The sequence below is a fragment of the Peromyscus californicus genome, unplaced genomic scaffold (assembly GCF_007827085.1).
Source record: "Peromyscus californicus insignis strain IS unplaced genomic scaffold, ASM782708v3 Scaffold_2__1_contigs__length_46816999, whole genome shotgun sequence".
Lineage (NCBI taxonomy): Eukaryota > Metazoa > Chordata > Mammalia > Rodentia > Cricetidae > Peromyscus > Peromyscus californicus.
This window is the reverse complement of record NW_026294540.1, coordinates 31,189,113-31,207,039: the sequence shown is the minus strand read 5'-3', so window position 1 is coordinate 31,207,039 and position 17,927 is coordinate 31,189,113. Positions and strand designations below refer to the sequence as shown.

At 53.7% G+C, this 17,927-nt stretch overlaps 1 protein-coding gene across 4 annotated transcripts; it reads left to right on the top strand.

Annotated features, from left to right (window-relative positions):
• The first annotated feature begins 1,057 nt into the window (after nt 1–1,057).
• Ap5z1 (adaptor related protein complex 5 subunit zeta 1) lies at nt 1,058–16,228 on the top strand. 4 transcript variants are annotated; one of them, XM_052754185.1, is made up of 17 exons: nt 1,129–1,792; nt 4,733–4,867; nt 4,990–5,176; nt 5,585–5,729; nt 5,958–6,067; nt 6,800–6,968; nt 7,700–7,840; nt 8,175–8,212; nt 8,283–8,445; nt 9,364–9,545; nt 11,055–11,197; nt 11,543–11,683; nt 12,130–12,241; nt 13,020–13,117; nt 14,164–14,296; nt 14,370–14,584; nt 14,687–16,228. In XM_052754185.1, the coding sequence occupies exons 1-17, from the start codon at nt 1,581–1,583 to the stop codon at nt 14,955–14,957; spliced, it is 2,595 nt and encodes an 864-aa protein (XP_052610145.1). In that variant the 5' UTR covers nt 1,129–1,580; the 3' UTR covers nt 14,958–16,228. The 4 variants fall into 4 exon arrangements, with proteins under 4 accessions (XP_052610144.1, XP_052610148.1, XP_052610145.1 ...); XM_052754184.1 differs by having other exon boundaries at nt 1,058–1,792; nt 5,585–6,067; XM_052754188.1 differs by having other exon boundaries at nt 1,062–1,792; nt 4,743–4,867; nt 5,585–6,067.
• Nucleotides 16,229–17,927: the final 1,699 nt, after the last annotated feature.

The window sequence follows — 17,927 nt, the reverse complement described above, 5'->3', positions numbered from 1 at the left end:
ATTCAAACCACCACACCATGGCTGCCTCAGTGGCTCTGGCAGACATCTGACACTCAGCCAGGTGAGAAACTCTTCATTTCTCTCCTTTTCTGTGTACATGTTCCTGGGTGTGACTACATGTGTGTGTGCATTTGTATGGAGGCAGAGGACAACCTTGGGTGTTCCTCAGGTGGTGTATGTGTGTTCACATGTGGAGGCACAGGTATGCACTGGCCACAGGAGACGTAGGCATGTCAAAGGACAACCTTCAGGTACCTGCCCTCACCTTTCCACCTTGTTTGAGACAGAATCTCTTTGCCACTGCATAAGCCTGGCTAGCAAGCCCTCTAGTTTCAGGAGACTCTCCTGCCTCCTCCCCTCTGCTGTAGGTGTGTTGGGATTACAAATCTTACACTATTGTGCATAGCTTTTACGTGGACTCTGGGGACCCAAACGCTGATTATCATTCTTGTGTGGCAGTCGCTTCCATGCACTGAGTCATCTTCCCTGCCCCACTTTGTCCTTTGAGACAGGGCTCTCACTGGCCTGGGACTTGCCAAGTAAGCTAGGCTAGCCCGCCAGCAAAACCCAGGGATCCACCTGTGTCCACTTCCCCAGTGCTGGATTACAAGTGTGTGCTTTATTCTTACATGGTTCTCATGCTTGCAAGGAAAGCACTTACCAACTCTGCTTCTGCCCATTTATCTGACACCTTGCTCATTCTAGGTCATAGGCACTAGGCCAGACAGACATGGGTCCAAGTTCCCACCATGACAGCTCCTCAGTCTACCTGAACACAAGTGAGTGAGTAAGTGGTGTGGGGGCCTCCTCATCTCAGAACCCCAGGCTAGCAAGACACTGGGTGCCTCTGACAGAATTCATAAAAATATGGCTGTCACACAGGTAACGTGTGTGTGTGTGTGTGTGTGTGTGTGTGTGTGTGTGTGTGTGTGTGTGTGTGTAGTGCCTGGATATTTTTATGTGGTGCTGGGAACTCAAGCTCTGGTCCTCATGCTTGCATAGCAAGCGATTGACTGACTGAGCCATTTCTCCAGCATACACACACAACTATTTTCCACTAATGAGACCTTCAAATAACCTGCTACAGATTTTTAAGAAACAGATCAAATATTATGCATGGTAATATTGTTTACCGGGTGTGCATGTATGTGTCGAGAAAGGGGAAATGATCAACCCTTGGCACACTGGTTTGTCTTGCTGAGGATGGAGCCCTCACACAGGCTGGACAAGTACTCTACCACCAAGTCACGCCCCCTAGCCCCTCACTGGGGGATTCTAGACAGGCACTCTACTACTAAACTATGTGCCTAGTCTTCTCTCCAGGCCCAGAACCTTCCACTTGCAGTTCCGGGATCAAAGGAAGCTGTTCCGGGGCCAGGAGGTCTGGATTCCAAGAACTATGGTTCCAGGGTTCCTTGGCTGACGGCTGACATAGATGCCCGGGAGCTGGCCCGGAACCGGCTTCCTCACTGCAACTGATGGCCCATGGCCTCCGCCCCGCCCACCTGACGCAATACCGGAAGTCTGTCTTTCGCTAGCAGGGTCCTCCCACGAGATGTGGCACCGGAAGCCGGCCCCTCATGCTCCAAGTTCTCCCACGTGACGCAGCCGGGGCGTGGGAGGGATGTGCTGGGGCGGGAGGGAGGAGTGAGAGCGAGACAGACGTCGTTCGGTCACATGACACATCATGTGACACCACCCGGAAGTCCGCGACTCGCTTCGGGCACCGGTGGCCTCTAAGCTGCGTCAGGATGTTCTCGGCGGGCGCGGAGAGTCTGCTGCACCAGGCCAGGTCTGCAGATCTGGGGCCGGGGCCACGGGGCGAGACAAAGCTAAGGAGGGGCGGGGAGGCGGTGGTCCCGCTGCGCGGCTCGGCTGGGTGCCCGTGTAGCGCCTGTCCCGGCCTCGGGACGCCTACGTGGAGTGTAAGTTGCACAACCCAACTAAGAAGTCCTCCCCATCGTGTCTGGTGCCAGGCTTCGCTGGTCCTGCACTGATTGCCTAGATTGCGCCTTCCTTCCCAACTAGCGGGTCCAAGACTTGATGGCATTTGATCAAACGAAGGGAGTGGCTGCCAGAAGCCCAGATCTGATGCATTTGGTAAACTTAAAAAGCAAAGGGACAAATCTGGACTCTAAGCTTAGGCCACTTGTGAGAGATTAAAATGTAGATAAGGTCTCTGGAATCTGGGGGAACAACAGCCTGAAAGAGCGTTAAAGTCTGGAGTCTGCAAACAAGACAGAACTCCGAGGAGGGCTCAATGGGTAAACGCCCTTGCAGCCAAGCCTGACGGCCTCGGTCCGACCCCTGGGACCCACGTGGAGGAAGGAGAAAATCAACTCCCTCAAGTTGTCTTCTGATCTCCACTCGAGAGCCCCTACATGCACATAAAGAAATACATGTAACAAATTAAAAACAAAAACAAAAACTCCCAAGATAATTATCGAAGATCTGTTAGAAAGTGTTTGGTGACCAAGCCATGCAGTCTGCCCACGGGCCCACCGCCCTCCTAGCAGAGGGCATAGTTTTCATTTTAAGCAGTGTGTTTCATGGAGACTTTAGTGTTGGTCAGCATGTCACCTCATGCCAGCACGAAAATAACGTTTCCCACTCAGATTCTGCTCAGGGTCATGGGGCAGGTGGATGAAAGGCACAGGGACTCATTGAAATGATTTTTGTCCTGGGAGGGGTCCCCAGGAGCAGTGGGGAGTTGTGGGAAAATTGGGTGGGCACTTTAAAGCTGTACTGAAGCTGTAGCCACACGATGCAGAGTATCTCTAGTTTGGTCATTTCATTCTCTGATTCATAGTGTATGTGGTTTATTACTGTGCCCGGGTTAGGCGTAGCTCCCTTTCCTCACCCAGCCTCTTCTGTGGTACCTTATATGACTCTGGGTGGAGGATGTAGAAAACAAAGTAGGCTAGGGTGGTGGCAAAGTCGTTGGAGATCATCCTGCAGCCTTCAAAGAGACTAGGACGTGCAGTAGCTGCCAAACAGCTGACAGGTCCAAAACGGGGCAGTGTGCAAACTGTGAGCCCTGTCTGGAGACCACAGTGGGGCTGTGAGCCATGGTTTAGGAAGTCAGAGGCCCTCTTCAGCACCCACAGGCTCCATCCAGTAATTTTTTCTTTTTCTTTTTTTTTTTTTTTTTTTTTTTTTTTTTGAGCGGGGAATAATTGAGACAGAGTCTCACTGTGTGGCCCCAGGAACTTACTTTGTAGACCAGGCTGGCTTCAAACTCAACAGAGTCCACTTGACTCTGCCTCCCCAGTACCTCCGCACCAGGCAATTCCTTCATCATGGGTCTTTATTTTGTGGTGTTGGCGATGGAACCCAGGGCCGCATGGTCTAGGCGAGCGCCCTTCTGCCCTGCTGCAGTCCCAGCCCTCTTTTCCTTGCTGTTAAGCTTGGAAGAGAAGCTGAGAAACTGATTTCCACGCTGATGCTTAGTTTAGTCTCAGCATTTCGAGTTAAGCCAGCAACATATTATATCAGGCTTATCTTACCCCTGCTGTAATCTTTGCTCTTCAGTGTAGCTTGTAGATTCCCTTTTCAAAAGCCGGAGGCTCACTGAAGCACATCTGAAAGGCAGCTTGAGCTCAAAGGTGATGGAGCTCAGAGGTAGAGCGAGTGCTTCCTTATCATGTGCAAGGCCCTGGCTTCAAACTCCATCAGTGCCAGTGAAGGTGGGGGCTGGGAGAAGCGGGTCATGGTCGTGCACACCCAGACATCTTGGGAGAACGAGGAAGGAGGATGAAGAGTTTGAGTCTGGGCTATGTAGTAAGTTCAGCCTGGGCTATATAGCCAGACTCTGGGGAGGGAGGGGACTTAGACTAAATAGTTTCGACTTTTGAAAGGTCCTTTTACTGAGTATGTTGGCTCACTCTTGAAATGTCAGTGCTTGGAAGTGGAGGCAGGAGGATTGCTGCAAGCTCCAGGCTAGCCTAGGCTACAAAGTGAGGCCCTGTCTCAAAACAAAGGAAAAAAAAAAAAGAAACCCTTAAAGTAGTGTTTTCTTTTTACCATTGGAACAACAGAACAAGGACGGATGAATCACCTTTTTTAAAGGGTGTCACCAGGAAACTGGGGGTGCTGTATCACAGTTCCAGGGAAGGACCCTGTCTACACTCCAGTTCCTGTAATCCTCCCTCACAAGCACTCTGAGCCTGGACGGCTCTTCCCTACTTTCTCTGTGCTGGTTAGGGATAGTCCCCCACTGGGGGATGTGCTTGTGGCTTAGGGCAGCACCATGATCCATGGTGGTATTTTGTTTGTGTCTTAACAAATAAAGCTTGCATGAAGATCACTAGACAACCACAGAGGCTAGGCAGTAGTGTCACACACCTTTAATCCTAGCACTTGAGAGGAAAAAGCAAGAAGATCAAGAGTTCAAAGCCACCCTGGGCTACATGAGATTGAACCAATCTAAAAGAGAAACAGAGCCGGGTGGTGGTGGTGCACACCTTTGATCCCAGCACTTGGGATCTCACATCTTTAATCTCAGCACTAGGGAGGTGGAACCAGGAAGTGAAATGGCTGGGCGGAGAGAGGACTATAAGGCGGGAGGAGACAGGAACTCAGCTTCCTTAACTAACCTTCAGTAGAGGTTAAGTTTCTCTAGTGTCCGGCTCCTTTACTGATCTTTCAGCATTTACCCCGATATCTGGCTCTGGGTTTTTATTATTAAGACCAATTGGGATCCATGCTACAGTGGTTCCCCTTCCTTCCTTAGGGAGATACAGGATGAGGAGCTGCATCGATTCTGCACCCGGGTCACTAAGCTGCTGCAGGAACCCCCTGGGCCAGCCACCATGGATGCCCTGCAGAGGCTCTCGCTCATTGTCTCAGCCACCAAGTACCCCCGGAGGTGAGTGGACAGCACTACTGTGAATCCCAGTGCATTCCCCAGACAGTCCCAGCCGGCTTCCCTGGGGTGTCAGTGTACTTGCCAGAGGCCTGACGTGTCCCCTGGTGGGTCTTGCCCTCCAGGCTGGAGAAGATGTGTCTGGACCTGTTGCAGACCACCCTCTGTTTGCCCACAAGCCCTGAGCAGCTTCAGGGCCTGTGTGCCGCTATCTTGAGAGAGATGTCACCTTTTGATGACCTGGCCCTGTCCTGTGATCACACCCAAAACACCCGGCAGCTCAGCCTTTTGGCCTCTGTGCTATTGGCCCAGGTAACACAGTTGTCACCATTGGGGATGAGGTGGTGTCGATGGCGGCATCTGTTTCTGGTGGTTCTGAGATCTCAGGAATACAGCAAGCTGGTCTGTGTCCCTCAATGTGTCCATGTGCTGTGAAGACCCACTCTGCCCAGAACTCATTCCCTTGGATGCTCTAATGACTATCTCAAGTGTGCATGGCACCCCCCATACCCCTATGCACACACCCCCATGCACACACCCCAGGTCTCTGTTGATAGCTAAGTCAGACTTCAGGGCCTGGCCCACCATTGTGATGTTCCTGAGCATATGATTCCACACTTAAAGAGCCACTGCAGTATGCCTTCTGGGGATCGAACTCAGGTCCCTGTGCTGCTGAGGGACTCACTTTACCGGTCCTCAACTACCTGTCCTGCTTTGAAGGGAGACAGAAAAGGAGAGATCAGATGTGTGAGCCAGCGCATCTTCAAGATCCTTGAGAACCGGCAGCCCGAGGGCCCCAGTGTCAGGCACCTCCTCCCTGTCCTGTCCAAGGTCATTGGCCTGGCCCCAGGCACCCTCATGGAAGGTACTGGACACTTCTTCCCAAAAGGCCTTCTTGGCTCCTTTCCCACAGCAACTGACTCTAGGGTGTGGTGGAAGGAGGGTTACACTGTTGGAGAACCCTGCATAACTTCCCAGGTTGTACCCATGGTGTGGGGGTCTGTTGAGCCCCATTTTCTCTTGAGCAAACTCGCCACCACCTGGGAACCTAGAGGCTTGACTTTCCATCACTGCACCCCTCCCCTTCCTACAGACCAGACCAACCTGCTCAGCAAAAGGCTAGTGGACTGGCTGCGCTACGCCAGCATCCAGCAAGGGCTTCCGTACTCAGGGGGCTTCTTCTCTACACCCAGGACCCGGCAGGTGAGTGGCAACTGCTTCAGGTTCCCAGGGAGCTGAAATCACAAAAGCTGTCACAGGCTTGGGACGAGGCTCAGTTGGTAGAGCATTTGCCTAGTGTGCATTAAGCCATGGGTTCAAGCCCCAGAACCACGTAAACTGAGTGTGGTGCTGCACACCTGCAGTCCCAGAACCTAGGAGGTGGAAGCAAGAGAATCAGGAGTTCAAGATCATCCTCAGCTACATAGCAAGTTTGAGGACAGAATGATGTGCATGAGACCCTGTCATAAAAACAAAACAACGCGACTCTGATAGTCCTCTGATAGTGCTCATTCTCTGTCTCCTATGCATGGATGTTGCACATAGCCAGTCTGACCAGACGTGTTCCTCTGGCGGTCCTTCCCCTTGGTTCCAGTCAAGTTTCTCATTGCTGTCTCTGCCTCTGAGTAGGGAGTGCCCAGGATGGGGGAGTGCACTCTGAGTCTGGCCAGCTCCCCAGCATGTGTGGCTCCTGCTCAGTGCCTACAGAGGAGGATGTGGACACATCTGAGCTGCAGTCATACCATGTGTCTTTAGGTCTTGGGGTAGGCCTGCTGGATCTAGGAGTGTGGATGCATCCTGCAGTACAACCTTGGAGAGGGCAGGTAGTGAGGCCCCTGGGCCGTGCTGGAGCTCACAGCCTCACATGATTTCTGTATTCCTGAGTAGTTCATGAGCCCACCAGGCTCATCCTCAGCCCTGTCCTTCCTCCCACAGCCAGGTCCCATCACTGAGGTGGATGGAGCAGTGGCTTCTGACTTCTTCACGGTACTCTCCACGGGCCAGCACTTCACAGAGGACCAGTGGCTGAACATGCAGGCCTTCTCTATGCTTCGGAAGTGGCTGCTGCACAGTGGCCCTGAGGACCCAGGCAGTCCAGATGCAGGTGTGCCCAGGGTGGGACAGAGAGGGGTAGAGAGCACAAGTACACTGTGACTTGGGTGCGGGTCAGGGGTGGGCAGGAGGCAGCTGAGCCCTATAAGGACACCACAGGTGTCTATAGGCCAAACAAGGAGTGTGATCAGTTTGGAGGCCAGCAACAGAGGCGCTCTGACCCCAGGAAGAGCCGAGAACACAGCCCAGCACCCTTTGCAGGCATCCTGATGTCTCCACATGGTACTCCCAGAGAGCCAGATGGATCATCCAGGGCAGCTACTCACAGGCCTATCTGATCTTGCCCCATCTTCGGACTTGGTTTATAGACAGTCAAACTCAGCTGTTCATAGTGGTACATGCTTATGAGCCCAGAACTTGGAGGTGCAGGCAGGAGGATCTCAGCTACATAGTTTGAAGCCAGCCTGGACTACAACCCAGGCTGTTTTGAGGCCCTGTCTCAAAAACACAAAACTAAGCTAAGTGTAGGGATCCCTACCTATCCTGCTGGCACCTGGGACGCTGAAGAAGTAGGATTATAAGTTTGAGACCAGCCTCAGCTACATAGCAGGACCCTATTTTATACGCTCAAAAACAAACAGAAAAACCTACTAGTAACCCAGACAAATTTGTGCATCTGGCACTGGTGACAACAGCCTCATACCCAATGACTTGAGCGACCTTGAGCACTCCAGGAAGCTGCTGGGCCGTGTGTCTGTCCTACAGATGTGTTTTCTCCTACAGATGACAAGTCAGAGCTGGAGGGCTCCACCTTGTCTGTGCTGTCCGCCACCTCCACTGCCAGCCGCCTGCTGCCCCCTCGGGAGCGGCTGAGAGAGGTGGCCTTCGAGTACTGCCAGCGCCTGTTAGAACAGAGTAACCGGAGTGAGTCCCCAGGCTACCACCACCTGGCCCCAGCCCACATTGCCCTCCAGGGTGGGGTCAAGGCAGCCGAGCTGACTGAGTATCTGATTTAGAAGAGCTGGCGGGGGAGTGGTCAGGACAGTGCATCCTTGTGTCTGAGGACAGGCCCTACCCGTGTGTCTAGCTCCTCACCTCTGGCATCTAAGGGTCCACCCATCTTGTACACACCTTATGGGCACCAGTCCCCGACCCCTGTCTGGTCATGTGACTGCTCATTGTCCTGGCCTCAGCTTCTAGGAAACAGGCTGCCTTGATATGGGGCTGTTTTGAGACAAGTCAATTTTCTCTTTTCCAGGAGCCTTGAGGAAGGGGGACTCCGACCTACAGAAAGCTGTAAGTGGCCTACAGGGTGGCTGGGGCAGGTGCTGCCTGGACCCCCTGACCCAGCTCAGTGTCCCTGCAGTGCCTGGTGGAAGCTGTGTTGGTGCTCGACGTGCTGTGTCGGCAGGACCCCTCCTTCCTTTACCGCACCCTCTCCTGCCTGAAGGCCCTGCATAGGAGGCTGGGTGAAGACCCTGGCAGTGAGCGGGCACTGGTGCCCCTTGCTCAGTTCTTCCTGAACCATGGTGAGTCTGGATACATGGGCAGTTTCTTCTAGGCACTCAGAGGCTATCACATGTACAGTTTTGTTTGGTTTGTTTATTGGCAGTACTGGGCATGGAACCCAGGTCCTTCATATACTAGACAAGTGCTCTGCTGCTGAGCCACACCCCAGCCCCTCACTGGGGGATTCTAGGCAGGAGCTCTACCACTGAGTCACACCCCAGCCCCTCACTGGGGGATTCTAGTCAGGTGCTCTACCACTGAGCCACACCCCAGCCCCTCACTGGGGGATTCTAGGCAGGTGCTCTACCACTGAGCCACACTCCAGCCCCTCACTGGGGGATTCTAGTCAGGTGCTCTACCACTGAGCCACACTCCAGCCCCTCACGGGGGGGGGGGTGTTTCTAGGTGAGTTTAATCCCCAGCCCTCTTTTTGATTGCTTTGTTTTGTTTATTAATTTGGTTTTTCTTTGTTTTGAAACAGGCTCTCATGTGTAGCTCTGGCTGACCTGGAACTCATAGAGGTCCACCTACCTCTGTCTCCCAAGTGCTGGGTTTAAAAGAGTGTGCCACCACACCTTAGCCTCTCTTTTATTTTGGAATGGGTTCTCTCAAACTTGCCCAGGCTAGTCTTGAATTTGGGATTCTTCTGTTTTAGCTTCCTGAGTAGCTGAGATTACAGTTCCCAGGCAAGCTCAGAACTCTGCTCTACCATGGGCCCATGAAAGTCAGACATTGAGGCCTACCCCCTTCCTGACAGTGTTCCCCGTGGGTGGTGCTCTGAGGCTAAGGGAGGCGACAGCATCTACAGGAAGCTTCTAGTTTTCTGGAGACATGTAGCCCTGGAGGCTCGGCCACACTGTCTGAGTTCTTTAACCCAGGTTACTGCAGGTGCTACTTCTGCAGAGCCTAATGCCCTGGTGGCCTCTGATGTCTTTCAGGGGAGGCGGCCGCCATGGATGCAGAAGCCATCTACCAGCACCTGCTCAGCAGGCTCCCTTCCGAGCGCTTCTACAGCCCGACCCTGGCCTTCGAGGTCATACACTTCTGCACACACAACCTGACTCTGTTTGACCCCCACTTCCTCAACCTTCTCAGGTTGAGCTTCCCTAGTCTGTTCAAGGCACGTGTGGGCGTCTTTGCAGGTGGGCCCAGGGCAAGGTTTTAGGGCTGGGAGTCTCCGTGTATCATAACATACAAACAGCATCATCTCAGACAGCCACATGGCAGCCAGACATGGTGCTACGTACATGTAATCCCAGCACAAGGGAGGCTGAGGCAAGGGGATCAGAAGTAGGAGTTCAAGGCCTGCTTCAGTTACATAGCAGTTCCAGGCCAGCCTGGGCTACGTGACACCCTGTCTCGAAAAGCAGACAAAGCTGGATGTGTCAGCACACACCTTTAATCCTAGCATTCAGGAGGCAGAGGCAAGAGGATCTCTAAGGAGTTCAAGGCCAGCCTGGTCTACATAGGGAGTTCCAGGATGGCCAGGGCCCCATAGGGACACCTTGTCTTTAAAACAAACAACAAAAAGAAAAACCTAAGGACTGGAGAGATGGTTCAGTGGTTAAGAGCACTGGCTGCTCTTGCAGAGAACCTAGGTTCAATTCCTAGCTCACAACCATCTGTTACTAATTCCAAGGGATCCAGTGCCCTCTGCTCGCCTCTTCAGGCACTTCATACACACAGTGCCCATACATACGTGCTGGCAAACTACGCATACACATGAAATAATATCTAAAAAACAAACTAATGTCATGCACAGGCAGGAGATGGCTTGTCTGACTTTGAGCTGGCCAGCTTCAGTTTTGAGATACCTCTGCTCCAGGAAGCCAAGCCTCCTGGGTACCAAATTGCAGATGTGTGCAGTCATGCCTGACTTGACCCATGGCATTACTCTGACTGGTGCATTCAGTCCATTACTACAAGCCTGTGATGGATCTGTGGGAGCTAGAGGTCAGAGGTCAACCTCAGGTGGTGTTCCTCAAACAATGGGGCCTCTCTTTGATCTGGAATTCTCCAAGTGGACTAACCTGTCTGTAGCAAGCCCCAGAAATCTGCCTGTCTCTACCTCCCCAGTGCAGGGCATGCACCACCACACCTGGAATTTGGGGTTCTGGGGGCTAGAACCAAGGTTCCCGTGTGTGCACAGCAAGTACTTTCCTGACTGGGTCATCTCCCAGCATTCAGTCCTTTTCCTAAAGAGTGATTCAGGAATGGCTAACTTCATTGCTGGCACAAGATTGGCTGCAAAAGACGAAATAGAAGAGCAGACATGGCCAGAGAGATGGCTCCAGCTAGTAAAGACACTTGATGCTGACAAGTGGAAGTTCCGTCCCTGGGATCCACGTGTTAAAACGAGAGACCCAACTCCTGCACGGTGTCCTTTGGCTTCCCACTTGTGTGCATGTGCACATGCTCACATTAACAGTAGTCAATGAAATCCTCAGAACATGGCCCAAAACCCACAGCCTCATCTCGGGCAGTGTGGGGAGGAGGGGGAGGGGTGGGGCTAGCTGCCCCATCTGAACAGTGTCTCAGTCGTGTGAGTTGGCAGTAGGAGGCCACTGGTTGAGGCCATGGCCAGCTAGCATCCTCCAGCCCTGTCTGAGCCACTGTGTGTCCCCCACAGTTCCTGGCTTGGAACAGCCCTCCCCTCACAGCCGAGTTCATGGTACTCCTCCCAGCTCTGGTGGATGCTGGCACGGCCGTGGAGATGTTACACGCCCTACTTGACCTGCCCTGCCTGACTGCTGCCCTGGACCTACAGCTCAGGTGGGCCCACTCTGCCCTGGTCAGCCCTGTCCCCTCCCATGCCACCAGCACCAGCGCTGCTGTCCTTACTGCTCCGACCCCTGGACCAGAGCCCCTGCAAGACTCCAGACCGCAACAGTACATCTCCGGTCCCTTCACCACCCACCCAGAGCAGCACCTGAGCCCCAGGGCTCCTCAGCACTTCTGTGTGCAGCAAGGGAAGTCTCCCAAGTTCTGCAGCCCAGGTTGCCTCCCCAGCCCTGTGAGCCTGTGATGCTTCAGCAGGTGCCCCTGGCATCGGGTCAAATAGGACCATGGTTGACTTGTGCTGAGAGTAGCATCCCAGCCCAGCTTCTGTCCTCTTAGGTCCACACAGACCCCATCAGAAAGGCCACTTTGGGATGTCTCCCTCAAGATTCCTAGCTGCCTGGAGGCCTTCCGGGACCCACAGCTCCAGGGACTCTTCCGCCACCTGCTTCGTACCAAGGCCAGCGGCTCCACAGAGAGGTGGGAGCCCTGGGCCAAGCAGCACAGCCCATGATGTGAGACTTTGTGTTCTCACTCTCAGCCTGGGGAGGGAGCCTTGGTCCCCATCACTGCAGCCCTGGGCATGGAAGGGCTCCTGGGCCCAAAGCCTGGGCTCCACTCCTTGACCCAGCCGTCAGTTGATTCTGTGAGCAGTCCACTCTATAGATGGGAAAACTAAGGTCTAGCATATTCTAGGGAGTAAAAGGACCAGGAGTGGCCTGCAGGCCTCTGAGGTCAGCCTGTGCTGACCTGTCCCCGGCTCTGCTTTCCTGGAGCCCCTGACATCTCCTGGCCTCCTTGAGCCCCGTGGAGCAAGTGAACCATGGCTACCTGTGTCTGGCCACAGCATCCCTTTCTCTGGTTGCTGTGGGGTCACTCAGGAAGTAACAGTGAGTGAGCACTCAGTAGCCCCACTCTATCCCCAGACTGATGCCACTTCACCAGCTGCTGAAGCCCATGGCCAGCTGTGCCCGGGTAACCCAGTGTGCAGAGGCAGTACCCATCCTGCTTCAGGCCTTCTTCTCAGCCGTGACCCAGGTGAGCCCACCGCCTGGGTCCCCTCCCATATAGACCTCACATAGCCAAGAGGAACCAGGCCAGAGCACCGCAGGGAGGTTTGTCTTGCTGCACCCTCCATGGCTTCTCTGAGTAAGAGACAGGGAGAGGACTACTCATACTTCAGCCCTCAGGGTGAGGCAGGCACATGACCCTCGAGGCTGGCAGCACAAGCTAGGGCCAGAACAGCATGAGCCCCAGTGCCCTGGGGCTCCCATGGCCCGATGGCCCTCTCCTGGCCGCATGTTCACAGGTTGGATGACTGCAGGCCCACAGAGCCCCTTGAGGTAGGCTAGTAACAGAATGGGGCCCTTTGGGGTCACCCAGATAGACAGGACAGAACCTGGCCTCGGGGAACAGGCTTATTTTTTTGTTCTTGTTTTTGAGACTCTACCTCTGTATAAACCCACTGGCCTAGAGGTCACCATGTGGACTAGACTGGCCTCAAACTCTGATCCCCCTGCCTCTGTCTCCCAAGTGCTCAGGTTAAAGGTTTGTACCACTGCGCCCTGCGCCCTTCAGCAGAGCAGGGTCCTAAACGAAAGATACAGGGCAGGAGCAGGGCTGGCGAAGCTGGGACTTCCAGGTCCTCTCCTAGCCCCCACTACACCCCCCCCCATCCCTCAGGTCTGCGGAAGGGAGGGAGGGAGGGAGGAGATTCACCCCTAAGCCATGCTCCCACTTTGTGGCCTCAGCCCTCCTGAGGGTAGAAGATAACAGTGCCCACTGCCCAGGACTGAACTCTTGTTCTTGACCCCAGTTTGCTGACGGGGCCCTGATCAACCAGCTGGCGCTGCTGCTCCTGGACAGAAGTGACTCCCTCTACCAGGTCCCTCAGTATGAGGCCCATGTGCACAGGTAGGCTCAGCCCTAGCAGGGTCACCAGTGCCTGTGGCACACAGACGGGATCCCTCTGCCTCTCCTGTCCTGCGCACAGGCTAGGGGTCTGACACTCTGCTATGCTGCCAGCCCCTCCCTCCTTCATCTCATCTCCCATTCAGGACATTCTGATGCTGCCCTCCTCCAAGACTCTCTGTGCCCCTTCAGGGTGGCCTCATGTCTCTAGTGCAGAGGCCCCTGTCCACCAAGGTCCTTTTTCTTTAGGGCAGAGGTTCTCAACCTTCCTAATACTGCGACCTTTTAATGCAGTTCCTCATGTTGTGGTGACCTCTAACTCTAACCATAAAGTTATTTTCATTGCCACTTCATAGTTGTAATTTTGCTACTGTTATGAATCATAATGTAAATAATCTGATATGCAGGATTTCTGATATTCGACCTCAAAGTGTCACAACTCACAGGTTAAGAACCACTGCTTTAGATCATTTATTCTCAGACACATATACACACACATTAACCCTAGGGCCACCTGAGTGCTAGATAAGTACTCTACCACTGAGCCACACCTCAGCCCCTCACTGGGGGATTCTAGGCAGGTGCACTACCACTGAGCCACACCCCAGCCCCTCACTGGAGGATTCTAGGCAGGGGCTCTCCCACTGAGCCACACCCCAGCCCCTCACTGGGGGATTCTAGGCAGGGGCTCTCCCACTGAGCCACACCTCAACCCTTCACTTGGAGATTCTAGGCAGGGGCTCTACCACTGAGCCACACCTCAGCCCCTCACTGGGGGATTCTAGGCAGGCCATCTACTCTTCAGTTTTATGACAGGTCTCACTCCAGTCCAGGCTATCCTAGAACTCACAGCATTTCTCCTGCCTCTCTTTCACGTAGCCTGAATTTCAGGCAGGCATGTCCCCAGTGGAGTGAAAAGCTTTCAGTAGGGGGCAGTTCTTAATCTCCTGACTTCAACTGACTGCTCCTGGCTCTCTCCCATCAAATAAGCTGGGGTCAGATCTGCCCTGAGCACACACAATCTCACAGGGTTCCCTCTATCCTGGCAGGATGCTGAGCTCCCAGTTCCTGGTGCTGTGCAAGCTGAAGCCATCGCTGGTAGTGGAGCTGTCCCGAGAGCTTCTAGAGTTCATGGGGAGTGTGAGCAGCATCTGCAGCCGAGCCAGCATGTTCACCTGTGTGGTAAGTACATGCCCGCCCTCCCACCATCGGACAGGAAGCCCCGGTGTGTGCTGAGCCTCTGTTCTGGGCTTAGGTGTGGGCCATTGGCGAGTACCTGTCGGTGACCTGTGACAAGAGATGCACAGTGGAGCAGATCAACAGGTTCTTTGAAGCCCTGGAGGCCCTGCTGTTCGAAGTCACCCAGTCCCGTCCCTCGGCCGACCTGCCCTGCTGTCCCCCACAGGTGGTCACTGCACTCATGACCACGCTGACCAAGCTGGCCTCCCGGAGCCAAGACCTGATCCCAAGGTATCCAGCCAGGGAGCACAGAGCAGGAACCCATAGAGGGCAGCTTTAGGCAGCTGGTCCTTGGCAACTCAATACCTGAACCTGAACCCTTCTCTGCCCCAGGGTGTCACTGTTCCTGTCAAAAATTCGGACCCTGGCCCAGAACCCAGCCACCAACTCTGAGCACAGTGAGGAGGAGGCAGAAGCCATCCGTACCCGGGCCACAGAGCTACTGGCTCTCCTGAAGATGCCCAGTGTGGCCCAGTTTGTGTTCACACCCACTGCAGGCGTGTGCCAGCCCCGCTACCACCGAGACACCAACACGGCCCTGCCTCTGGCCCTGCACACTGTCAGCCGGCTGGTGGAGAAGGAGGCTGGCCTCTTGCCAGGTTGAAGGGACAGTCACCACCTGAACACTGGCTACAGCTTAAGAGCCTGAGCGGTCAGCCTGATATCAGAGCTGAGCTGCAGGCTTGGGTGACTAGAGTGGGGAGGAAGTGGACATGGCCCTCAAGATGACATCGCTAGCTCCTGGGGATGAGTCATCCAGCCTTGTCCCTGTGGCTGGCTGCACTCAGCCTTGAGCAGCTGAGAGATGACTGAGCACCGTTTCCCAGGCTGAGCAGAAGTGGCCCGGTCTGCTCACTGCTGTTAACTCATTTCTAGAGTTAGGGGCAAGAAGCAGTACAGGAACAATAATAAACTTCATAAAATTGCTTATGCTGGGCAGTGGTGGTGCAGCCCTTTAATCCCACTCTCGGGAGGCAGAGGCAGGCGGGTCTCTGAGTTTGAGGCCAGCCTGGCCTACAGAGTGAGTTCCAGGACAGCCAGGGCCACACAGAGAAACCCTGTCTCAAAAAATAAACAAACAAAACTGTAATTATGTGTAGGCGCATGCACACACCACAGCACACGCATGGAGATCAGAAGACAACTTTGGGGAGTCCTCTTCTTCATGTGGGTCCTGGCCGATTGTGTGGCTTGGTAACAACCAATTTTACCTACTGAGCCATCTTGCCTGCCCCCAAATAAACCTTTAAAATGCTATGTACAGCTGAAATCCTCAGACTGAGAGAGAACCAGGGAGCCTGAGCATGGCCTGGAGCCCGGCTCTTGCCCTTCCCACCCTGCCCTGTGTATAGGGAAATCCCTGGCTCTCTTGTTTGGCTCCAGTGTCCTGATGTGATGGAAGTCACATGCTCAGGAGTTGAGGCTGTAGCTTAGCCAGTGAAGTGTTACTCAGCAGGCACAAAGCCCAGCGTAACCCAGGCATTGTAGTGCATACCTGTAATCCCAGCACTTGGGAGGTAGAGGCAGGAGGGTCAGAAGTTCAAGGTCATCCTTGACTATGCAGCAAACTGGAGGGCAGCCTGGACTACAGAAGAAATTGGGCCTGGAAGGCGACTCAGCACATAAAAGGCTTTGCCACATAAGCCTGATGACCCACGTTTGACCCTGGACCCCAGATATAGAACCAGGTGCTGTGGTGTGCGCACACCTGTGGAGACAGCATCCTTTTAAAGCTCACAGGCCACTAGCCTGGGGTATACAGAGCAGCGGGAGAACAAGGTGGAAGGCAAGAACCAACTCCCAGAAGACATGCTATACCTTTTTATGTGGATAAGACATTTTAAAAGCCAAATAAAATTCAAGTACTCACAAGGATGCAGTGTCTCCTGGGTACACCTGCAGTGATGTCGCCTAATTATGCTGTTTCATAATTTAAGGCTGTGGGGAGGTACAGAGGAGTCCTATGTGCTCCTGTAGTCCTGCACAGAAGCGCCCAGGTTTCATGCTGGTGCTCAGGGCTGCAGGGGCCCGGCTTGAGCCTTTTTGCAGTTTCCCTGAGCTGAACTAGAGAGCTTCTTAGCAGCAGCCGCTCAGGTATATGGCCACCAGAGGGCGCCATTGCCTTTAGTCTATTGCTGGGCAAGCATTTGACCCTACCCACAGCTCCACCCTTCACTTTCTGCTTCTGGGCTCTGCATTGTACTCCTCTCCCTGTGTTGGGGCTGCAGCTCTGTAAGGAAACACAGGCTTAAGGCTACAGCTGAGCTCTGTGGCAACATGGGGTACTCCTACCCAGGCCACAGGAGTGCTGCAGCCCACGTGGACCTTTTGTCTAGGTTTATGTTCAGGGAAACCTTTGCTTGTTGTCAGGAGGCCTGCTGTGCCCTGACCAAAGCCCCTCCCTGAGCTGGGCCTGGACAGATGTGCTCAGAGAGTGACCCACTGTGTCTGTCTTGTGCTACCTGTTCCCTGTGAGGGCAGCTACCCCTAGAGCAGGGGCAGAGGAGGCAGTGGTATTGCCATGATCTTCATTCAGGAACACAGGTGGTTTAAAGAACTTAGCCTCTTATTTTACGTGTGGGGGTGTTTGCCTGCATGTATGTCAGTGCACTGTGTGAGGGCATTGCATGCAGAGGTCAGAGGGCATCAGACCCCCTTGGAACTGGAGTTACCAGTGGATTACCATGTGGGTGCTGAGAATGGAACACATGTCCTCAGGAAGAGCAGCCAGTGCTCTTAACCACTGACCCATCTCTTCAGTTCTGAACACTGGTATCCTTCAGTCCTGAGCAAGATTCAGATGGCTCCACTGTGCACTGCACGCAGTTGATAAAGCCATGCCAGCGTGAACAAGGCAGAGGTGTTTGAGAACACACCGCCTTTTTCCTGGTGGACACCAGTCAAAGATAAGTGTCCACTCAGATGGCAGAGGCTGCCCTGGCTACTCTACTCTCAGAGTCTAGCCGCCAGGGGTGAGGGTCACATGGGTTCAGCTGCTTTTCCCACCTTCACCCAGCCAGAGGGCAGGACTGGCCTGGGCTCCTAGCTCCCAGGCACTCGTGGAGCCTGTGAAGCTTTTACGTATTCACACCTGCTTTTTAGCACTGCTGTAATCGATCTTTCGCATGAATGCTTGACAATACACATGCACAAATACCGTGGGTATTTTGTGCATGTGATATGATTGTGTGTGCAGTGTGTGTGTGTGTACACGTGTGTGCATGCGTGTGTGCATGTGTGCATATTCACGTGCACACACCTGGATGTAGAGTGTTTTCCTCAGTTGTTCTCTACCTAATTTAAATTTTTTTCTTATATTTTATTTGGGAGGAGGTGTGTATGTGTGCCACAGCAGAGCATGTGTGGTAGTCAGAGGACAGTTTTGAGTTAATTCTGTCGTAGGGATCGTTCTCAGGTCGTCAGGCTTTGCTGCAAGTACTCTCCTGCTGAGCCATCTCACCAAACCACCTTTTTAAAAAACAACTTTTTCCACGTCTAGTATCCTGCTATGAGTGAGTACATACCATGTGTGTCTTTCTGAGTCTGGGTTACCTCACTCAGGATGATTTTTTCT